We start from the raw sequence: 23348 nt of genomic DNA on the forward strand, positions 1-23348 counted from the left end.
TTTCAACTTTGGATGTGTCTTGTTATCTAAATATTTTATTTCATTTTCACGTATTATTTTGTTGGGAAGAGATGGAGATAGTTTCAATGATGAACTGTAATCTGCGGTTTGTTTAATACAGAACGATACCAAAGATGAATTCTTGTACACATGAAGCTGTTTATTGAATTATTCATAAAATACAACACTATTGGGTTTTATATTCACTGCCAATCTGTCGCTGTAGTACTTTCGCCTATTCTCTGGTTTCGACAGATTAGCTCAACTTGTGCTGTCTAAAACATCACAGCAGAGTTTATTTTGATGAGCACAAGACATAAACAAGACTGCAGGACTGAGACAGAGCATGAGTACTAATATATCAGTGATAATACCAAAGAGACCAACTACTGATTCTTAAACATTGATAAAATGAATCCTTTTATTAACTTCAGTCAAAGTAAATCGAGGATAAAAGATCATCATCTAAGAAAATTTGGGAATCGAAAAAAGTCATAGAGGCATAGAACTGGTATACACATCCAAGTATTTTATGTGCATATGCTATTCTTATTTACACACTATCAATAGTGCCGATACGAGATGCGTTCTCAACTAGTTAGTATTTGCACTGCATTATTCTTGATGAAGCCTATAAATTGCACCTCTCAACACGAAGAGAGTCATCCCAGAAAATTTAACATACATAGAACAATATGCATCGCCGCGCCTTCGGATTTGAGCAGCAGAGCTATGGTTTGCAGCAAGGGGCTCAACACCAGGGCTACTCCATGCACCAGGAAGAATCTTGGCACTCAGGCAATGAGTATCACAATACCCACAATTCAGGTGTGAAAATTGCTCCTCCAGCTGCTTCAATGTGCTTTGATTCTGATTATTCGAAACATAATGCAAAGTTTAATGGAAGCCATACCACAAATGATGGCACCTGGCTTGGTCAAAACTTGCACCAAAAGCATAGTAACGGATGGTCCGGCTCCGGCTCTGGCTCTGGTTTTTGCTCTGGCACGAGTAGAACTGGTCACTATAACCATGCTGCTTCTGGTGCAGGCTCTGGCGACAAAAATTATATGTCTGAAAGCAATGTTCTTGATGCTTCAAAATTCGTAAATGGTGGTGCTATGTTCACCAGCGGATCAATGCAAAATGCTGGTGGATCATATGAAACTTTCCAGGAGATGAATTATGTTCCGGCTGCCACAATGAGAGTGGAGGAAGTGAGGTACGAGCACATCAGTGCCAAATGGGGAGGCGATGATGGCCTTCAGGATTGCATAATGGGCACCGGAATGATGGGTGGATATCAAAGGGTTAAGCCTAAAAAGAGAGACATTTTATTCAGCGTGCTTGGTGTTAAGTAGTGACCACTGACCACTAACGACGTTGGTCCAAGACACCAAGTGCATCTTCTACTACAATATGTGCTGCTCAGTATCTATATTGCTGCGTATTACTTAACAAAAGACTAAAAAAACAACACTTATTAATAACTCCGATCTTTATAGCTTCATTATCATTTGGGTGTGACTGTGTGAGTTGGCCACATATAGCTTCATCATTTTCATTAGATCAATAGAACTTAACATTACTAAGTTACAGTACGTGAAAGTACTAGCTAATAGAAAGAACGGGAAGCACTAAATCGTCGAGGTTAGTCAGATGAGTCGTCAGAGTCTTCATATGTTTTTCTTTTTGAAAACCAATTGCTCTTTATAAACTGTGAACGTCATTACATTACCATCGAATCCTCGATTATCAGCCTCTGTGAATTGCATTACTAATTAGGTACTAATAAGTTATACATGCAAATTAAAAGTATGAATGGATGCATTGAATTGCAGAAAAATGTATGAACAGAATTATAATCATCCTCGCTAACCTAATTATCGAAGATTTCTAAATTCTAACGATGATTTGTCGGTCAATAGGACAGGAGATTTGCTAATTTAACATGTATACGACAATTAAGAGTCGAGACAGCCATCTTCTTTCCCGTGCATGGCGACTCTATCTAAAAGAGGATGGTAATTTCTGTGGCTAGGTATGCTAATTGGATTTAGCCATTAGTACGCAACTACGCATAGCCTGTAACCCTGATTACCTATAAACGTACCTCAGAAACTAGAACTAGCTTAACCATGATGTGTTTTACACATATATTTTCCTTTGCTAGATTAGAATTCAGCGATTCGTATTCCTTAAACTGTTTCTAGTCAATAACTCGATATCCAAATTTCGTCCCAGATGTATATCCAAAAAGTTCCCAAGTTGCTAACGTTTCTTAAGCCACAGTATCAATATTCTGGCTTTTGTAATCAGATGGTTTAAATATATCTTGATCAAAAGTTCAAAACCATTGGATAGTTTCTCTTTACGGGATTCTTAATTTGGTCCACCAATTTTGACCAGAAAGAGAGCATTAGATTCTTTCTTATCGTTCAAAAACTAATGCAGCTCAAATTTCAAATCAAATAGCTAGCTACACGTTTTTCCATTTTCCAATTCTATATAAGTCCTCGAGCACTCTGGACCTAAACAAAGCAAATACAGAAAACTACTACTTTTAGGAGGAAAAAATCATGTCTTTCAGGAGTGGTTCCTCAAATGAGTTCCAGTTTTTCATTGCATCAGCAATGCAGCAACCTATGCCTAATAGGGCACCTGCTACCTCCAGTTCCCATCACCGCTCGAAGCACCATGTCAGATTTAACGATGAGGAGCGCCTAATAATTGAGGCCCCAAGGAGGCCACTGAAGGTAACAGTGGTTCAGGAAGATGTTGATGATGAAGCTGCTGCATTTATCAAGATGGAGCACAAGAAGTTCCAGATGAGCCAGACGACCATGACAGATTACTGATGATATGGGTACCTAGCATATAACTATGTGTACCCTTTATGCCCTCAATAGTATTCTTAAAAAGTTCAGGGTTGTGTGATAAACTCGTGCTAAGCCACCAGCTATAAATAATGTCAGAGCCATTAGATTGCTTTCAAATTGGTATTTTGAAATATATACACCAAATAAGTAACTCATCAGTATGGTTACGTTTATGTAAAATTAATTATTTGCAGCTTCGAGTTTGTAATTAATATGTTATACATTTCATTTTAGCTGACACAATTTTTTGCCAGGATGCCAACCTAGCTAAAATGTTACGCCTTTGTAGATCAGAACATTCTGAATCTCTTGCTTATCAGAGACAGCACCCAAAAAAGACATGGTCAAGTTATTTTACTTTTTGTAGTTACCATCGTGAAGGGAACTAATTCCTAAACAAGAAAAGCATCAAATTTATATAAGCCTGTATTTTCAAATGGTATCAGAATGATATATCTCTCTTTCTGAATTGGCATATACCAAACATGCTGAAATCTTTCTTACAAGGTGCTCCTCTTTGTTTGATCTGGTTATTGTTTCAAAGACATAACTACCTTATCCCTGTAAATGTCAAGCACCCAACTCTGAGTTTCTCAGATATGGAAGCAAAGAAACAGTAACCATACAAGTTACAACTAGAAAGTTTCCTCCTTTATTTTTCATCAGTTCTTCTACTTAACTGGTAAATAGAGGTCTATTAATCATCCTGCTAAAAACGAACAGAAAAAAAAGGTACAGTTGAGGAACAATTGATCTAAGCACTCCAAAAACTTCATCTAACTTTTGGTTAAGACAAAAAACAATGCCTTGTAGCTGTTGTTGTTCATATCTATATTAGCAAACAGAGCGGCAGAGAGGGCAAGTAGTGTGGTCGTTGTTAAACCACTTCTCCAAGCAACCTTTGTGGAAGAAATGCTTGCAAGACAATTCACTAACCTCTTGCTCCGCTTCGAAACCACACAGACACACACAACAACACTCCACCATAGGCGCCACTCTTTCTCTCTTGCTCTTCTTGTGCTGGCACAGCGACTTGTACCGGGCCACCGAGACTAGCCGGCTTTCTCTCGCAACTTCCATGTACCCATCTGGATCCTCCTCTAGGTTCTGAGACGCCGCCACCACATTGGCGCCACTCATTACTTGGTACACGGATCTCACCATGTTCTTGAGCAGCGCCACCGACAGCACCGTGTTCATTACCAGCACCGGTAACACTCCCTCCGACGCCCCTGGAAAGTTCGACAGACCCATTTTATTTCCTGATAATATCTCCCAGCTCGAACCAGAGAGAAAGCTGAGTAGCTTTTAGCTGAAGTACTTAGGAGGAAGCAAAAACCAGGGGATGTGCTTCCACAAGACGAAGACCATGGGTCCATGACCTAGTTTGGGCACGGTTGATAAATACGGCAGTGGTTTTACCCGGGGTTAGGAGAGTGACCTAACCATGGTTGGGGATGTGAGGCAACACGTGTCGACACGTGTAGGGTTTCACTGGCGCGGGAAGAGTAGACGAACGGAGAGGACACGTGTCGTGGGGCCTGGAGGGAAGGGCGAATGAGGTGGCGCCTCACGGAAGTTTCTTGATTCCGGAAGGAGGTGGGAGAAAGGCCAATGATATTTGAGGGCGGAGATCGAGATATGTGTCGGTCACAGGGTAGTACAGTACTAATGATGGGGAGGTTGCGCGTGGGGCCCACGTTCCGGTCAGATTCATCGTCACCACCGAAAAGGAGCGCCCCCCGCCTCCATTCGTGGATCACACGGTGTTTGTTGCACTGAGATATCGTATTCAAGAAACTCGGGCCCGAAAATGTGACAGTGAAATGGCAGCTGGCTTTGAACTGCTGTGATGAATTTGATTCAAGAGGATTTTAATTGTTCTAGACATCTCTAGTCTAACATGCAATTGCTCTATGAGAAATTGGACTGTAAACATGCAAAGACTGTAGAATTACAATAGATGATGAAAGTAAACTTAGTTGATGACTCCATATGCAATCAGATGTACTGATCTTTCTCTAACAAGATTTCAATAGTTAAAATTAAAAAATTTAAGTGGATGAGCTCGGGAGTTGTTTAGGTCATAGTTTGTTTTGAATTAGTCCATTCTTGGAGGGAGCACTGCAAATATAAACGCTCCCGGCGCTCAAAATTGGAACATGGTATTCTTCCTCAGTTTTGAATGTAATTTTCTGGTCATTATTTCATTATCCCGGGAAAAAAAAGAGACGGCTACCTGTTTTTAGATGTGCGTGCCGATAGTCTGTATTTCTGAGTTGCACAATAATTGGCCGTTTCGAAAGATCTTCAGTCTGAAACGCGTGAGTGATTTAGAAATCAGCAGTTGAGTACCAACTCCATAGCCCATGGTTTCAATTTTTCCCCACTACATGGGAGTAGCTAGCATGATGAACTGTGACCACATTTCTAACTTCTACCAGCCTATGCGGCTTCAATTTGCCTGAAGAGCAGTCCGCATCCGCAGATCATGTCAAAACTTTAAACGACTGAAGCCTGAGGACTCATCTTTTTTCGAAAAATAGCGAAAACGACTTCTATTGATACTGATTTTATTGGTCTTCTGTGTCATTTTTAACAAGCATAACATCTCAATACAGTAGTGATAATGATCATAGTAAAAATATGTTACACTCGGATCATAGCAGATCTCTCTAACTACTGAGGTTCTAAAATGGTTTGCGTTTGTGTTCTTTTTATCAATTAAAGAATGACAACTTATAAGTTATAACCGATTTCTACTAATATACTTTAAGCACAACAGGGGTCATGGATGTGTACAATCGATGTATCATTGCTGCTTCCCTAGTGAGAGTTTGTCGAATTATAAGTCTCCATTGCTTTGAAATACGCACTTTCTGCATTTGCAACCCTCATCTGGAACATTGTCCATTCCTTTCTGCACCTTTCCCTTACCTGGCATTGAGATAAAATGTCGATTAACAAAACTTAATTGAACAAGATTCCTGCACCTTTTGGTATTGATGGGGCTTATTTATCAACAATGGGTAGCTGCCTAGACTATGACTAAACATGGATAATAAGAGGCTTCACATACCCCTTGCCATGGCGCCTTTCCATTTGTCGATTCACCCTGCCAAAGCCAAGAGAGTTAATTAGCATTTCTATCACAAAATGTAAACTTTGGTGACTGAAGCAATAATAAGAGAACGGTGGTAACATTTTTCTTCTTACCTGACTACCAAGTGATGGAACAGTTTGATGAACAATCCACTGAGAATCTACAACTCCTATCTTCTCATGGGCAGGCTGTTTTTAAGAAAACATATTTGAATCATGACTCCAGATACTCCCAACAAAGACGAACCAATAGTATAAGATTCATCATAAAAAGAGATTGGAGGTGGGCCACTCACCTCAACACATTTTCTAAGAGCAAAGTCAAGACCCCACCCATGGACCAAGTCATTCTGCAATCCCATAGTGTTGCCATTACAAAATTTGGAGAAGCAAAGAGTATACATCATAGAATTTAAAACCGGCAAAATAATTGAGAACTAAGAGTGGTGATCATGAAAAAGATTATGGTCACAAATTATACCTGAATCATATGCCACACACAGCGCCAGGCACTTCGGGAAAATACCGGAGCCATGATCTCAACAAATCTGAACAAGAATTGGCAACAATAAATGATTATAAAACCAAATGAGACTAAATCAGACATAACAGGAGAATAGAAGCAAAGCATATATGAACAACATCAGCAACTATAATATGTTAACGTTCTTACGCTGCACATGGAGGCAGATGTGGGTCACTGCACCAGCCTGGTTTCTCCTCTGTTTGTCTGGAATAATTTTAGGGACAAAGTTATTTCAGAAACTAAATTTCAAACTAGAAAACTTTCAGCAGAGGTCAGATGAGTTTACTTGTGAACTTCACGGTCACCTCTCCTCTTCGTCATCTGCCATGTCAATCCTTTGTTAGGTTCTAAACCAGGCTGCGAAATTTCCAAACCATGCTTCCTGACTAACTTTATGTACCTGAACTTGGATTGAAAACTAGGTCAGTTTTTCATTAAAATAAAAGGAATTAAACATAAAGTAACTCGGTAATCAAAGACTTACTCCTCGGCATTGAAATGCTCAACTCCGAGGTCTTCATCCCAGATAAATATGTAATCATATGGGGCCACAATGTCAGGATGCAGAAATCGCTTGGCATACCACCTTTGACAAATATCAGAAGTCATAAACCAGAAATATCTATGCAATTTAAATTGCAAATAGGAGCGGGCAGTTCTTCATACCATTTGGTCTGCTTGCGAGCACTAACATGTATAGCCCGCTTAGACCACTCAAGGTCATCCCATTCAGTTGTTATTCCATCATAATGGAAAAGAAGAATCGTAAAGTCCTCTGAAAACTGTGAGAGAATTGTAGTTAGTTCCCTACAACCACCTCGGAGAGCGATACAGAGTGAAAGAGAGGGAGATATACCTTTTTCACAGCTGCATCAATATTCCTTTTCTGTTTTATACCCACAGTGAATGTCACAAGGTACCTAGGTTTGGTTGTTAAGTCCTGCAGTTGCCAACCAAATCAGAAGCCTTGAACTTATGAGCTCCATATTCAAATATCATATGAGACATTAAGAGTCACAAGAGAAATTGGGTTAATCATGACTTCAATTACAGAACCCATGAAAATTTCCATAACGCTGCAATGTTATTCTAACTTTTCCAAGAGGGAGAAAGAAAAAATTAACATGCAACGGCATATAATATGAACATGAGCCTCTATTTTTCATTCAAGTAATCATCAGACAAATCAAATTTCAATACTTTTACTTGGATTTTCAGTGATCAAAACATCCAACAGATGACCTTCCTGGTTGTTTGCAACAGCCATATTCCATCATTTCATAAATTCACCATATCATGTCATCTTAGTATGCATTACACAAAACCAGAGAGATTCAATGGAATCTACTAAGAAATTATCTCATCTGTAGATTGGAGCATTTCAGAGGTTTTAGAAAGCTCAAATTGTAAGTGGAATGTAAATGTAGAATGCACACCTCACTAGGCTTGCCCCATAATCTGCGCAAGTAGAAGTCTGACTCAGCTTCGACAATTCCTGGGGGTAGCATCTCTGCACCTCTAGGATTTGTGGGCACCCAAATCTACAGTAAATTAAGAGTCTGGATAAGCAATGACTATATCTGATGAAAAGTTGTGACATCAGAACAGGAAATATTTGAATTGCTACTCATATCAACAATAAAAATAAAAAATATAATTCTTATTGCTGTAGCTCTTCCAGGTATTGCTTATTTGCTTTAGTAATTAAAGGGTTCAATCGATTAATCATGGCTATTTTATTTTATTGAACAGACCTAAAGTGAAATCAATATAGCAACCCTCAAAGTAGTTACATAACTAATTTAGCAATTGTGTTTTGAATGACCATAGTACCACACCCTCAATAAAATACAAGTATTATTATGACGTAAAGCTTTCATCATAAAGCTTCTATTCATGCTAGTTCGGGAAGAGGATATATACCTTTGATGGATCATTTGGTCTCTGAGATTGAGTTGAGCTGCTATTTTTCTTCACATAAGAATAGAAATCTGAGATACTTGATTTCCCGTTCTCGTGAGATGATAAATCAACTGATGGAAGAAGGCTGGATGAGAGATTTAGCTGTCATAGTTTACACACATTAGATAAGTTCCACCATCTTGGTAACAATCACAATACAACAAATGAATATAGCAAACACACCTTTGTTAATGATAATGTTGGAAAGGATACACCTATCAAGAATCCAAAAACTACTCCTACAAAAGTTGTCACAATAAGCCTCATAGTCTCATTTGGTTTTCTACCAACCCCACTGCAGACAACAAATTGCAAATGTTTCAGAGAGTTAGTTGGAATTAGAGATGATTTGAACTCGAGAATAAAATTAAACAAAAGGGCAAAAAATGTTGTCTCTTCCAAAGGGAATAAGCTGTCAAAAATTGTAACCTGCGTGAAATGATTCCCATGTTATTTACAAGCTTCTGACTACAAATGCATGGAAAAAAGGGACTGCAAGTAGAAAGCGATAGCTGATCTGCATTATTTAACAGGTTTGAGTTGGCAATTCCCTTTAAAAGAAATTATGACCCTCATGGAAGGAAGAACTACCTGGTTTGCGGAATAAACAGGAAAATAAGTTGAAGTGCACTAATTTCAGGAATTCAAGCAAGACTCCACGACTCAATACTACAGAAATTGATAAAAACAAACATATTTCACACAGAGAATGACTCGAACATCTGGATTGAATAACAAAATAGAGATGAAAACTCGTAAGCTAACATTGTTCACAAGGTTAAGGAGATACTTAAAGATGGAAACTAACTCTGTGTTTCCCTCAATTTTCAGTCAGTATATATGAGTCCCCAGTACTCCACAAATTGAAGCACGACTCTATGACTCAGTACAAGAACCAGAACTACCAAAGAGCAGAGTATGATTCAAATATCTGTGTAGACACAACCATATGAAAGACGGGATTGCCACTTACAACTCAAAATCCCAAAGCTTCCCTCTCTATTAATTTCTACTTAATAAAAACCACTGACCTCCCTCCCTCACTCAGAGAGATCAACCTTACGGAACACAATGACCAATTAACACCAGCAATTGCAGACACTGCACTCTGAAACCAATCAAGTAGGCCTTGTTCAAACACAATCGTCACAATGTGATCGAAACAACAAGCAATACAAACACGTGGCTTTAGAAATCAACCATGTGCTTCCATTGGACCAACTAGTAAATCAAACACCAATTCAAACCCTCAAGACTAGAGTAGAACCTAGTCACGCAACGCATGTGGCTCCGTTTGAATTCACACGCGCACCTAAAACTTCAACCCTATGCAACAAGGACACACAAGCAGCTGGGCTCGCTTGATTTCAAAGACACACAAGCCTCAACCTCACCTCAGTAATAAACTATTCCGCGATCAAAACACATTGAATCACCTCAAAAAAAAAACCAGAAAAATCGAATCTCTAAGAGGATCTAGCAGCTCCGAAAACAGCGAAATTATCCGCGGAATCGCTTAAAGCCACAGCAATCGGATTAAAAGAAGTAAACAGTAAAGATGGAGCTGAGTTAATAGCTACTGAACTTTTTTGATAGGCGAAACCAGAACTATTACGTTATATTATTAGAGAAAATGGAAACGGACCTCATAAGATCTGCAGGAGAGTCACGCGAAAAGGCAGAGGCAGCTGGCGCAGCGAAGTTGGGGGATCTTTGAGTCGAGGAGGAGGAGAAAACTGGAACGGCGAGAGAGGAGGTTTCAGTTTGGTCACGGCGAGAATGTGACGATCCCCAGTTGCAGAGAGAGAGAGAGAGCAGAGAGGGGAGACTTGGATTGGACTAGGGAGGGAAACAACAAGGAGAGAGAATGGGGGAGAAAGGGTAATATATATCGGGGATGGATCTAATAAGCAGTTTTTGCTTCGGGTTTAGAAATTTCAAATAACAGATTATTTAGACTTGGAACAGTTCTTTATAGGTGGTAACCCACTTCTATTTATTTTTATTTTTACATCATTTTTTTTCTTTTTTAATTTCATTATAAAAAACTAATTTCGTATCCGTACGATGTATATTTTTATATATGTGGGTTGTAGAATTTTATTTAGAGTGTATTTTTGAAAAATAATTATTTAATTTTATTTTATTTCATACAAAAAATAATTTTGATAATCACATTAATGAAGTATATGTATTTTTACATAATTATATTTTTATTTATGGATGGAGTTAAAATTATATAAAATTATAATTAATAGTTCACAATTTAATAATATTTTTTTAATGTCCGCTGCTCTGTAGTAGTAAAGTTGTGGCAACTTTTGTCCCAGTGCTTTTGCTTTTTTCGGCTTCCCTTTTTCCTTTGTTTCTTCCTTTGTGCAGGTTTTGGTGTCGCATCACTTCTTACTTCGAGTAATATTTCGTGTTTTTTTATTACTGGGGGACAATTTTAGCTACCAAAATGAGGGTGTTATTACCAGAATATATACACTAATAAGGACAAAAAAAATAGATTACTGATTCTGTGAATTAGATTAGTTAGGTTCATAATTTCTCACTTTTTCACCTCGTAGGGAAAATTAAATGGTGTAGAATATTATGATCCAATAGTGGAAACTAACTTATTATGGCTCCAGTTGACTGATACATGATTACTTACCAGAAAAGAAGACGTCTGAATGTGTTTTTTATTTATTTTTTATACAAAGACGTCTGAATGTGTTGGTATCATACTCTAAATATAGCTTCAGGGTTGAAGCTAAATTTCTGCTTGTTTTACAGGAAAATGGTTATGAGCAAAACAACTATTTTTATTTTTTTAGCTATGAACGATTTTGATTACTAAATCTTTGTTTCGGAATAGAGATTATGCTGAATTGCATATCACGGTGAAGTAATGTAGCAGGTCCCTTACCAGGTACACAAGATGTTTCCTGGTTTTGGGGCCAGGATATATTCATTAACCCCAAGATCTAGCATTGTACCGATATAGTAGTTAATTCTCTGATCTCAAGATCATTTTCAGCTCAAAGACATATGCCATGTTTAACGCTTTAAGCAATTAAGCATAACACTCCCAAAATTCATAACCGAAAAAATGGCAAACGCGAATTGAAAAAATAAGAGACAACTAAAGTTTTCAGCCATATATTTTCATCAAAAATCTATAACATTGTTAGAAATGGATCATCATTCCCTCTAAATCATGGTCATACAAATACATTCCTCAAATTCACCTTATTTGACAAAATCATTACATGAAATGAAACGAGAATTTATTTAAATGAACCAATCAGTAACAAATACATATCTCTTAGTCAAGATTCAAACGTCTACCATGAACCAAAACCTTAGATTAGTGCTTTCTTGTTAGAAAGACAAAGAACCATTCAGTAATGTTCGTATCCCTTTGAATTTAGGAACTTTCGAGTCAATAGGTTCATGATAACATCCCAATTTGATTAGTCTTTTGTGACCAGATTAAGGAATGAACAAGGGTTTCAATGACAACTTGACAAGTGACTCGAGGAGATTAGGCTGTCTCAATCAATTTTTTGTTTTGGTTAATGTCTCAATCATTCTTGACTCCAACAATTCAAAATTATTTAAATCAGACGACTAGGAGGCCACTAGGGGAGTAAGAGTACGGTAGCGCCCTTAAAATGCTCCCCAATTATTCTCTTGACGCGCATCAGACGGTGCAGAATAGTCAATCAGCCGTAGGAAACAATCCACGACCATACGTCTGCTTGACTTTGACCCGATCACACAGAGAAAACAAGCACCGAGCTCCACGTGTCGCCCCGCAATCAACGTTAAGCTGGGTCGGTACGAGCTGCCGAAGCTGGAAGCGGCCACACATTTCCGGCCATTTCGGTGCTCGTACGCGTACGTGTCACATGATACGGCTGATTCGGCTCCACGTTTGGAAATTGAGCTGGGACCCACACTGATGTCCAATCATCATGGACCAGTTCACGGTATGGAACCGTAGTTGTACGTATACATAATACATATATAGTATAAGGAATAATATTCTTCTCTTCTTTCATCAGTTTCATGTTATATGGTTTATCCTTGGGCTAAGAAACCTGTTTGGGATGATTGATAAAGCTAGGAGATACTTCAGATCTGTATCATTCAGATGTAAACAAAGCTTGTATGACAAGTACTTTTAATTAACATTAACATGGGTATAGACTACATACAATGTAGGAAAAGCCTCCATCTCTTTCAGCAATAGTAATGTTGTTATTCAAATAAACTTTCTTTCATGTGTTCTTGGCGGCTAATTACAATTGTTTATAGATAACTGATTAAATGATACATTTCTAAGAACAAACCAAATGCTAAGCTACACTGGAATTAGTATAGTGGAAGCATGTTAGGCTACAAGTGGGGTAAATGCTGCAATGATACTCTTGGTATTACGAGGTTCTTGGTTTGAACACCAGCCGGTGAAAATTGCTTTCGGCCCTAGAGTTATAGCTCACCTGGTCACCATTTTACAAAACCTAAGAACAAAACCAAATGCAAACTAAAAAGGGCTATCGAGTTTTATCGAGCAAGGAGCCTCAAATTTACAAATGGAGAGGAAATAAATGAGAATGTCAAATCTAAGAATTGTAACGTTTTTACATTGTCATTATCTACAAAATGAAACGCAACCTAACCCATTACCAAAGAGAGGAGATGTTGAAGTGTAGGCAGGCCAACACCAATAATAGGTGGTTAGGTGTGCTTTGTCATGGACATGTGTTCAAGGTGTGTATATATGGCCCATTAATACTCCCATTTTCAGGTTTTGTCGCGTATAAATATGAGTGGTCGTGTGTTGCCCTAGAGAATTTAATTGGGAATTAAGTGGGTGGCCTCATCTGTTTTAGTTGATCTACGCATCCAGAATGGATCTCTCCATACCATAGTTCATGTATACCAAACCATGGTGGGAGGTAGACTATATAACCTCAAGTCGTTGATCACTTGATCTATTGTGTTCAATTTCTAGTTAAAACATAAGGTTTATAACTGACTTGGTAATAAGTGTCACTTGATCTAAGGAATTTAAGAGCAGTTTGGGTAATATATGCCCATCTCTCCAACATGAACAAGTGATGGTGTCCTAACAAACATGTTCACAATGATACTATCATCGAGAAGCATAATATAGCACTAGCGCAAGTTTTTCAATTATTTCTGTACAAAATGTGCATGATGTGGGAAACAGAATTGCTATACAGAATTACTTGCTCCAAACAGCAAATATTCTATGCATCATGCATGATCAAGTGAAGAACTCTCAAATTCTACTACCCTATTCTCACTAATAGTCAAATAGCGGCAGCAGGACTCCACGTTTCTGTTTGTTGATCTACGCATCCAGAATGGGGCCATCAATACCAGGAAATTCTATGAGCGAAGGAAGCCAGAGTTCGACTCGAGTTCCACCTGCTCCAAGGGCAGCATCTGTATTCCGAGGTGATATGACGCGGACAACGCAACCATAACTTTCGAGTATCTCGCGAGCAACAGTCAGCCCAGCAACAAAATTCCAGGTCATGTTGTCTTCAACCATATTTTCTGAGAGGAGATCAGTTCCAAAGGGTGCGAGGGAATGCATCTGTGTCTGAAGTTGAAAACACCAACACAACAATTCATCTATAAGAAATAAAAATTGGAACAGAAAGAAGAAAATTGCAGGTATTGATTCGGTTACAAATTAATTGCAAGAAGAATTCCTATTTAGTTTCCAAGCAAGCAACTCTACTTTGTTGCAAGCAAAACTACCAGAGTATCAACTGTAGCTCATATGATAAAGCATTTGCTGCTTCATCTCAACAAATATATTTTTCATTACCACACCCCTAACTGTTTTTGACCCTTCTTCAAAACATATAAATGTTGATACTATCAACAGGCGGAAATGTCAAGTGTTTAGAAGGCAAACTTAACGGAGTTCTCAACAGGCGGTGAGTAACAAATGGTACATGTATAGGACGAAAAGTTAACGGAGTTCAAAGTTCTGTGATTATTACCATATAATGCATGTCAGGCCCATCGTCATCAATTACCACAAGGGCACCGCCTGCTGGAGCTCCTGTAGACACAATTTCCACCTTTCCCCCGGCATGCGTACGTAGTAATGCGCTTTCGATTAAATTGCTCAGAGACTGTCGTAAAGCTGGTTCTTCTACAGCCACTTCCAAAGATTTTCCCAGTTCATTCAATTCTACTACACGCTGCTGGTTCTGGGCAAGAGGTCTTACAGCGTCTACCAAATCTACCAGTATGTGAGAAACATTGCATGGTCTTCCTGACATAATCGACAAGCGTAAGACACATGATGATTTATGAATGAAACAACATTAAATTTTGTTGCATGCTAAACAATCATAAGGAGCTGCATGCACTTGTGAAAAACAAAAGATTGATTACATCACTTTTACATCACTTTTGTTTATCATCTGATCATCTCAATTATTGACCATAGAACTATACCTACCTAATTCCATCTTGCTGTAAAGGAGCAAGGGCTAGAGGTGGCATCGGCATTTCTACATCTCTGGTTGCAGCATTTAGAGAAAGTTGTTCACCAGAAATCTGCATCTTTCTGCGGGAACCATCACTTGGCAAGTTATTCAATAACTGAGACCTCCGTGCATCAGGATATACATATGCAGAGTCATGTTCGTTGTACCGTATGATATTAGCCTGAAAAGAAATAATGTGAATTGGTCAATGCATCTTGGACTACAAAATTAACCAACAACCATAATTCACTAAATATAGAAGAGCTTCAAAATTGTTGAAGTAATCAGCAGTCTCAGAGAGAGAGAAAGATTGAGTGCCTTAGTCAAGTAAACAGCATCTTGGAGTTGCTGAAGGGTATCTTTTACTTGATCACCTTGTTCCAGTATATCTTCAACAATGTCATAAGAAATCTGCATAAGCATATCAGTCCAATGTAAGTAACTAAATATAGGATACGGAACTTATACAGATTATCTCAAATTCACAATGAAGGTTACATTAGAAGGCAAACCTCACTTCTCTTTGTATGTATAGACAACATTTTACTTAAAGTTCGAATGCTAGAAAGCGGACCACGAATCTGCAGAATACAATAACATGAAAGAAAAGAAATTATAATCACCCCCACAAGTAAATGCAAAACCAAATCCTACAAAAATTTGTCTTACCTGCTCAACCAGACTGCTCATCCTTACATTATTCTGCCACGAGGATTGCTGGAGTAACATTGCTTTCTGCAGAAGAAAATATATAAAAATTCTTTGTAAAATAAAATAGACTTACAAAAGATAAAGAAATTGGATTCATAACCTTGTAAACTACCTGATCCATAACATACGCCATAGCCAAAGACCTAGAAATATTAACAGCAATCGCCCTCTGCTCCGCACTAAACCTGTACATTGTCGCCACTAGTTCCTGCCCGTCCTCCAAAGAGTGATCGTCCCAAGACTTGACATCGGAGCTCCTAGGCAAAGCATAGGCCTCCTCAGGGGTGGGACAGTGAATCAAATCGCAACCTTCACTCCCAAAACTCCCTGGTGGCGGCGCCATTTCCATCCTCGGCAACTCAGCAACCAGAAACCCCACCACAAAAGGCGGCTTCACCATTGGAAACACCATAGCGTTACACTCGGCCACAACTTCCACCTGTTAAAAAAAAAAACACATCCAACAACTCACGTACACAAATTTGCAACTGTAATTCTACTTTCAACACTCAACTTCATCAGCTACTTACTTTGTGATTGGAAAGAACAGTTTCTGCGGCACGAAAACCGGTAGCAACACTGAAGCTTCCAACTAAAATCACAATGTCTGATGCATTCGAGCTTGGATAGCAAGTCACTCTACGCAGCTCCAATCGGTCCATCACATAACTACCGGCTGGTCTTACATATACCTAGTGAAATAAGTTACCGAAATTAGTAAAAGGAAAAATTACTGAGGTAAATTTGAGGTGGTGAAGTGAAGGGACTGACCGAGAGGAGAGCATCGGGATCAACGATGCGGCGGAAGAGTTCGAGCTGCTGGAGGCAGAGGCGCTGGAAGTCGGGGCTAGGCAAAACGGTGCCGTTTTTCTGGTTCTTTTCGACGCGCTGCATGAAGTCGACGGGGGAGGTGGAGGCTCTGCGGATGGCGGCGGCGACGGCGGAGGCGGAGGGGACCATGGAGGTGGGCTCGGGGTGGCCATCGGAGGGGGTGTGGGTGACGTGGCGGATGGTCTGGGAGGAGGAGGAGGCGGTGGGGAGGAGGTGAGGTCTGGGAGTGGGTTTGAGGGAGGAGGGGAGTTTGGGGGGATTAGGGGGAAGGAGGAGGGTAGAATTGGAATTTGAGGGGTGTTGGTGAGTGATTGCAGAAGAGAGAAGCATTTGGAGAAGATGGAGGAGAGGAGGAGATAAAAATCAATTTGCCGATAGGTGCAACTGATTTTTGCCGTTGGAGGTTAGGTAGGGAGTGGGAGAAAACTGAAATGAGTACAGACGGTGTGATGTGGCAAACTGACAGCCAAACGACGTCGGATTATCGCGGCAAAAGGGGAAAATTATTGCAGGGAAGCGCCGTCTGTGGGATTCGAACCCACGACCACGTGGTTAAAAGCCACGCGCTCTACCAGCTGAGCTAAGACGGCTGTTTGGTTGTTTCTTAGCTTAAAACTAATATATCAGACTAATTTACAAGATTTGCTAATTATTTTTTTGATTAAAATTTTTGCAATCAAAATTAAATGTTGGAGATGCAGGGGATCGAACCCTGTACCTCCCGCATGCAAAGCGGGCGCTCTACCATTTGAGCTACATCCCCATGTTACCAATCAGTTCTCTCCATGACCTATAAATCAAGTCGTAAGATCAACCAATGTTTGCATTTTCATACATGGTTCGTTTATATAACCAATTCAACCATCGAACTTGTACAGCTAGGGTTATAATTTTGATTCTCAAGCGAGACATATTGAAATTGAAACAAAAGTGCAAAATTGTGAATTAAATGAGCTATTAGATGAAACTTAGGGGTGAACTGTTGTGGAAATAATATAAGTCTCTCTTCAAACTGCCGTCTATTTTTTCTTATAGACTTTTTGAAATAACGTACTTAAAATAATTTTTGTATCGTTGTGTTTAATGGCAATGAATTGACAGAGTAACGATTATTTCCAAACATGCTATATTAAGAGTCAAACACTGTTAATTGCAAACTTGCAAGAAGCCTTCCAAAGACTAAAATCTTGTAATTACTCCATTTGGGGGAATTTCAACTCCAGCTAATTGCCGTTTTGAATTTTTGACCACACTCTTAACGGCTCGCCTCTTTGACCCTACGAACCCTAACTGCTCCTTTGACTCCTCACTTCACGTCCCATTCTTTATAGCCGTTACGCCCTCTCTCTCTCTCTCTCTCTCTCTCTCTCAATGACGACGACCACCGAAAACGCCGCCGTGCCACAACCAGTTACCGCGTTTTCTTCTCTGAAGCGGAAGCGGCCACCGATGATTGAAATCCCAAACGTCCTGCAAGAAATCAAAACCGACAAGCACCGCGACTTCGCGCCCCCAAACGGCGTCGTTTGCTTCGGCGGCGACGGAGTCGCGGTCTCCTCCGCCAAAGGCAAGAAGAAGTTTATGGAAGACGCGCATAAGATAGTTCCCTGTTTACAAGGCAGCTCCAATAGAGTAAGCATAATTAATTCGATCAGAAATCCTCATGTGATTTCCAATTTTGGATTTAATTGATATAAATTCTCATGATTGTGGTGCTGAAATTGTGTAGGGTTTTTTTGGGGTGTATGATGGCCATGGTGGTAGTAAGGCTGCAGAGTTTGCTGCTGAGAATTTGCATAGTAACATTCTTGAAATGATGAAAGGTTGTACTGAAAAGGAAGAGGCGTTTAGAGCTGGGTATCTCAAAACAGACCAGGAGTTCTTGAATCAGGTAACTGCAATTTTGGATTCTTTAGCATGTGTATCCTGTGAAGCCGAATCGCGTCGAATAGTGTGCTTAGCTCAATTCAATTTAGTAAATTGAGTTTGTGGAATGACTGTTGCTACAAATTGGATGTATTTTGCTGACATTTATGTGACGATAGCGCGCGTTGTGGATGTGAGTGTTCTTATTTTGTATTATGGAACTGTAGTTGATCACTATGAGAAAATGCAGGGTGTTGGGAGCGGTACTTGCTGTGTGACTGCCTTGGTTGATGAGCAGGAGGTGGTTATTTCGAATGTGGGAGATTGTAGGGCTGTTCTCTCGAGAGGTGGAGTGGCCGAAGCTCTTACAATGGATCATACTGCGGCGCAGGAGAGTGAACGCCAGAGAATACAGGATAAGGTATCTGACATTATACTTGTCTGAATTGCTTATTGTTGGTTGATGATTTGGAATGTCTTTGATGGTAAATGTTGATGCTGTTGTTAGGGAGGATATGTGGAGTTCCACAGAGGAGCATGGAGGGTCCATGGGGTTCTTTCTGTATCAAGAAGCATTGGAGATGCTCATCTGAAGGACTGGGTGCTGGGTGAGCCTGAAACGAAGATCTTAGAGATGACTCCAGATATGGAATTTGTTGTATTGGCTTCGGATGGTCTGTGGGAAAAGGTAAGAATTTCTTGTTCCTGATAAGGTCCTGTTAGATTTCGGAATATCTCAAAATAAGGGCAGATTTCCTGATCTGGCAACCATTAATGATTAATCAATTTCTTGTGTATTTCGTATAACATTTATTTTTTCTCTAGCTTCTGTTGTTGCTTTATCAATCACACATGACATACATTATATCTCATGGCCAGAGAATTAAAATGCTGCTATGATGAAGAAGCTAATTAATTTTTCTCATATTTGGTTACTTTTTGCAACCGAGTTTCTTCTGTTTCTGGCGTTGACATCAATGATCATGTTCTGTGTTATTATTATTCAAGTTTTGAGTTTAGATTCTTTGTAAATCATATAGCAGTTTTAGTTTTTTTTTTCTCTAGGTTATTTTTATGCTTTATCAATGCAACACATGACATACTTTATATCTCCTGGCCAGTGAATTAAAGTGATGCTTAGTGAAGAAGCCAATTAATCTCATTGATAGTAGGTCTAGTAGGACCTTAATATGATGAGCAGATATTAACCGCGAAAGTAATCATGTATAAGCTTTTCAATATTTGAATACTCAAGTTTCTTATCAGATCCTGTGCAGTGTTTTATTATGCATTTGTGGCTAAATCTTTATTGTTGTTTACCAGACTACTAGCTGCATGCACTTGAGATTCTTGTGTCCATTCAAAATTTTGTGCTGTTCACTTTATCTAGGTTGGCAACCAAGAAGTGATTGACATGGTGACACGAATATGTTCAGCTCAAAAGAAAATGGCACCTCCAGGAAACGGGCTGAAAGAGAATAATGAGGATCTTTGGTGTGTCAGTGTGAGCCCTTCATCAAAATTCCGAAGGACCTTGCTGGTTAAGGTGCCAAAAGTGACCCAACCCCCTGGAGAACTTCAGAAAGATAATAGCGATAACTTCGGTTGTGTTACTGGAAGCCCTTCACCGAAGTTGCAAAGGATTTCAACAGTTAAGCAGTCAAAAGGTATTCAATCCCCTGGAGAACTAATGATAGATGATCATGAGGACTATGGGTATGTCAATGTAAGCCCTTCATCGAAGTTGCGAAGGATCTCTTTGGTTAAGCAACCAAAAGGAACCCAATCTCCAGGCTACAAGAAGACACTATTCGAATTTCAAGATGCTGATAATGACTGTTCAAGTGAGAATGAGAGCTCTCTATCAAAGTCAAGGAGATTATCAATGGTAAAGCGAGTAAATATTAAGAATGAATCTCCCATCAAGGAGAAGAGTGGATGTAAGATCCGACCTGCCTGTGGTGAGAATGATTTGGCATCTGAGATCGAAAGCCCTCCATCGAAATCAAGGAGAATATCATCGGTCAAACGAGCAGACATGAAAACTGAATCTCCCATGAAAGAGAACAATGGACATATGATGAGACCTGCCTCTGGTGGACTGGTGACTGCTTGCAAGGAGCTTGTGAACCTTGCTTTGAGTAGGGGTAGCTTGGACGACATCACTGTTATGATAATTGATCTCAATCATTTTAGATGCAATAGTGGATAGACCTAGCTTGGATAACCCTGCACTTACAGTTAGCTATGCACAGAGCTTTTGAAGGTCTAATCCTCACTGTTGAGGGTCTAACCCTGCAAGTAGTTATATATCTTGACCAGGTAGTCGCGTTAAAACCTTAATGATCTCGCGCCACCAATGCGATCTGAAGTTCTGAACTACCTGTTAGTGATTTTTGCTCAGCTTTGGTTTGTACAAAGTGTTGATATCTGTGAATGTAATTCATTTTACTATTTACTGCTAAATAAAATTGAAGCTTCAGTTGGCATCAGCAAAAGTTTAATTGTGTCATGTCCGATCTACATGCCCGTTCTATATACGGTGCTGCAACTACGCACCATGTTCGCAGTATAGTACATTGTACTCCACTTTCCACTGCTCTGAATTCAACGCTGAGGTGAGGTAGAAAAACCCTGGTGAATATGGAACAAATCAAATCATGCTGAAGTATATTGTACATTTGTACCCACATTGTAAATCCAAATTCGTGCATATACTTTAATTTGTTACAGTCGCTCTTAACTCATCCATATGCTCCCCTAATCTTAGTTGTTTATTTCCCAGTTCAGTGTCACATGAAATTCATAACCTGATGGGAAAAAGGGGTGAGTTGCTTTTCTCCATGCATGAAAAAGATCGAATTTATGGGGATCAAACCTATCTAAAAGCCAAACCACTTCCAAGAAGAGAAAAATCGGTTTTGTTAAAACAGAGAAGAAGTAACAGATTGAAAAGCCTAGTCTGCACGGCTTGCATGAATATATATAAAAACGTGTTAGCCTTACCCAACCCTTACTTCCCTGCCCTCTTTAACTCTGCCAGCTTTGAAACCGGTCCAACCGGGTCATCCTCCTTTTGCTGATTACATTGTTCACCAGAAAAGGCTCCCTATCATAAACCCTTATATCATCTTGTTCATCTATGTATTCCAATCTATAGTAGCCTGATTATTCTGCAGAGTTTTGTGTTGTGTGCACTTGTTGTGTAACCAATATGCATGATGCAATTGGAATTCCTTCTTGCTTTTCGGCCGGTGCAGCTCATCAGAGGCCGGTGGAGCATGATCCGGCCGGCGTGATCAGGTCAGGGCAGAGCTTGGTTATGTCAGTTTATAGTACAAAGATTGCTGGTCAGTGCCGTTTGATCACTATTACTTGGTGCAAGAACTTACTGCTACATGGGCTCTCTGTTTCCGTTCAAGGCCAAGATGGAGAGGATGACTATAGATGCAAGGTTGAGCTGAAGCCATGGTACTTTTGGAGGAAGACAGGCGCTAAACAGTTCATGGTGGATGGTATCACAGTTGATGTAGCATGGGACTTGAAAGCTGCCAAGTTCAATGGTGAAACAGAGCCGCAGTCGGACTATTATGTTGCCATTGTGTGTGAAAAAGAGGTGGTTCTGCTTGTTGGTGATCAGAAGAAAGATGCATATAGAAGAACAGGGTGCAGACCATCACTGATTGAGCCAATCTTGGTTTCAAGGAAGGAACATTTGTTTGGTAAGAGGAAGTACTCAACAGGGATCAAGTTTCATGAAAAAGGAAAGGGGAAGTTTCATGAGATTTTAATCGAGTGCAACAACAACAACAATTCGGTAACCGGGTCAAGAGCTGATCCAGAATTGGAGATAAAGATTGATGGGAACCAAGCCATTCATGTCAAGCACCTTCAATGGAAATTCAGAGGCAATGAGTCTGTTGATGTGAACAATACCAAAGTTGAGGTCTATTATGATGTTCATGACTGGCTATTTGGCTCTGGTCCAAGGTATGGAATGTTCATATTCAAACCAATACCATCAGAATCTGCAGAAAGTTCTTTATCAACAGCAGCCGCAGTTTTGACTAATCATCAAAAATCAAGAGGTAGATCAGAAGATGAGGATCATGATAGTGCAGGTGGGTCATTTGGATTTTCATTATTGGTTTATGCTTGGAAAGTGGAATGATGATGTTCATCATCAAGCAGATTATTCAAGGGGATCATGATCAAGGCTCCACCTTCATGCAAAGCTAGGACAGTGAGCTTCCATGGAAGAACAGATGGGTCCAAGAGAAACTTGGGAGTTTGCTAACAGCTGGAATTAAATAATGTGGACATGATTCGACATTCCAGATTGGATCCACATTTACATGTCCAATAATTTTGTAATCCCAATCCACCCATATACCCATTCCGAATTCCTACCAAGTGTGTCTGAGTTATCTTCTGTATTCTTGGTTCTTGTTCTAGTATAATTTAAGCACTATCTCTGCCTAGGTGAATGAAGCACAATGAATCAGAGCCTGTATAACTGTATATAGCTTGTGTACTTTAATTTGTGCCACAAGAGTGAGATGTGCGATTGTTTCTTTTAAGAAAGTTTCTTATAATGTCATAGTTCTAGTAGTCAAGGGTATTTAATTTCGTCTCTGATCTTTCAACTCGAGAATTTTCTTCTCCAACTTAAACTTTTTAATGAATACCACCAATCCACAAGTGAATGATACCTTGATGAAGAGAAATTTAGATAGACGGCGAAGGTTGGCCATCTGCCAATCACATGAACAAGAACCCTAAAGTTGAGAGAATAGAATCAACTAGATCCTAGCTTGAGATGATGATGGGCATCTTTGGTGGGCCTTCTACTTTCTTGATATGCCATGTTCGGCAAAGAAACAAGCCCAATAATGCATTTTGAAGTGGATGGCAATACAACCCACTCGACACTTTTAGCAA

General features: G+C 39.6%; 4 protein-coding genes and 2 non-coding genes across 8 annotated transcripts; 1 reads left to right on the forward strand and 5 right to left on the reverse strand.

Moving 5' to 3' along the window:
* Positions 1–3502: 3502 nt before the first annotated feature.
* LOC126791133 (probable E3 ubiquitin-protein ligase XERICO) lies at positions 3503–4244 on the reverse strand. The gene has a single exon (XM_050517539.1). It carries the CDS (start codon positions 4131–4133, stop codon positions 3714–3716), a length of 420 nt encoding a protein of 139 aa, XP_050373496.1. The 5' UTR covers positions 4134–4244; the 3' UTR covers positions 3503–3713.
* Positions 4245–5489: 1245 nt separating this feature from the next.
* LOC126789813 (uncharacterized) lies at positions 5490–10359 on the reverse strand. 3 transcript variants are annotated; one of them, XM_050515869.1, is made up of 15 exons: positions 10115–10359; positions 8899–8986; positions 8653–8764; positions 8431–8571; positions 7944–8048; positions 7364–7447; positions 7174–7289; positions 6992–7093; positions 6794–6907; positions 6655–6711; positions 6463–6529; positions 6278–6331; positions 6096–6170; positions 5959–5994; positions 5490–5816 (listed from the first exon to the last, which is right to left on the reverse strand). In XM_050515869.1, exons 2-15 carry the CDS (start codon positions 8916–8918, stop codon positions 5706–5708), a joined length of 1194 nt encoding a protein of 397 aa, XP_050371826.1. In that variant the 5' UTR covers positions 8919–8986; positions 10115–10359; the 3' UTR covers positions 5490–5705. The 3 variants fall into 3 exon arrangements, with proteins under 3 accessions (XP_050371826.1, XP_050371825.1, XP_050371827.1); XM_050515868.1 differs by having other exon boundaries at positions 8899–9060; XM_050515870.1 differs by lacking the exon at positions 8899–8986 and having other exon boundaries at positions 10115–10358.
* A 3273-nt stretch (positions 10360–13632) lies between these two features.
* Positions 13633–16916, reverse strand: LOC126790866 (chloroplast sensor kinase, chloroplastic). The gene is made up of 9 exons (XM_050517225.1): positions 16482–16916; positions 16241–16402; positions 15823–16149; positions 15669–15734; positions 15512–15580; positions 15318–15410; positions 14972–15180; positions 14505–14778; positions 13633–14095 (listed from the first exon to the last, which is right to left on the reverse strand). Exons 1-9 carry the CDS (start codon positions 16869–16871, stop codon positions 13841–13843), a joined length of 1845 nt encoding a protein of 614 aa, XP_050373182.1. The 5' UTR covers positions 16872–16916; the 3' UTR covers positions 13633–13840.
* A 142-nt stretch (positions 16917–17058) lies between these two features.
* On the reverse strand, positions 17059–17131 carry TRNAK-UUU (transfer RNA lysine (anticodon UUU)). Its single transcript has one exon. It is a non-coding gene; the product is annotated as a tRNA-Lys (tRNA).
* Positions 17132–17231: 100 nt separating this feature from the next.
* On the reverse strand, positions 17232–17304 carry TRNAA-UGC (transfer RNA alanine (anticodon UGC)). The gene has a single exon. It is a non-coding gene; the product is annotated as a tRNA-Ala (tRNA).
* A 198-nt stretch (positions 17305–17502) lies between these two features.
* Positions 17503–22870, forward strand: LOC126792393 (uncharacterized). The gene is made up of 9 exons (XM_050518822.1): positions 17503–17522; positions 17873–18173; positions 18271–18432; positions 18658–18828; positions 18916–19095; positions 19798–19905; positions 20116–20341; positions 20471–20607; positions 21640–22870. Exons 1-9 carry the CDS (start codon positions 17503–17505, stop codon positions 22576–22578), a joined length of 2244 nt encoding a protein of 747 aa, XP_050374779.1. The 3' UTR covers positions 22579–22870.
* Positions 22871–23348: the final 478 nt, after the last annotated feature.

This window comes from Argentina anserina, chromosome 4, assembly GCF_933775445.1.
Source record: "Argentina anserina chromosome 4, drPotAnse1.1, whole genome shotgun sequence".
Lineage (NCBI taxonomy): Eukaryota > Viridiplantae > Streptophyta > Magnoliopsida > Rosales > Rosaceae > Argentina > Argentina anserina.

Excerpts from the sequence above, each read along its gene's own strand:
- LOC126792393 (XM_050518822.1), top strand. The coding sequence starts at position 17,503 with ATGAAACTTAGGGGTGAACT. Across the intron at positions 18,433-18,657 it reads ACCAGGAGTTCTTGAATCAG|GGTGTTGGGAGCGGTACTTG; the intron begins GTAACTGCAATT and ends GAGAAAATGCAG. Across the intron at positions 20,608-21,639 it reads ATCTCAATCATTTTAGATGC|ATTCCTTCTTGCTTTTCGGC; the intron begins AATAGTGGATAG and ends GATGCAATTGGA.
- LOC126789813 (XM_050515869.1), bottom strand. The coding sequence starts at position 8,918 with ATGGGAATCATTTCACGCAG. Across the intron at positions 7,094-7,173 it reads GCTCGCAAGCAGACCAAATG|GTGGTATGCCAAGCGATTTC; the intron begins GTATGAAGAACT and ends TATTTGTCAAAG. Across the intron at positions 6,530-6,654 it reads CATCTGCCTCCATGTGCAGC|ATTTGTTGAGATCATGGCTC; the intron begins GTAAGAACGTTA and ends ATTCTTGTTCAG.
- LOC126790866 (XM_050517225.1), bottom strand. The coding sequence starts at position 16,871 with ATGCTTCTCTCTTCTGCAATCACTCACCAACACCCCTCAAATTCCAAT. Across the intron at positions 16,403-16,481 it reads ATCCCGATGCTCTCCTCTCG|GTATATGTAAGACCAGCCGG; the intron begins GTCAGTCCCTTC and ends TTATTTCACTAG. Across the intron at positions 15,735-15,822 it reads TGGCGTATGTTATGGATCAG|AAAGCAATGTTACTCCAGCA; the intron begins GTAGTTTACAAG and ends TTTCTTCTGCAG.
- LOC126791133 (XM_050517539.1), bottom strand. The coding sequence starts at position 4,133 with ATGGGTCTGTCGAACTTTCCAGGGGCGTCGGAGGGAGTGTTACCGGTG.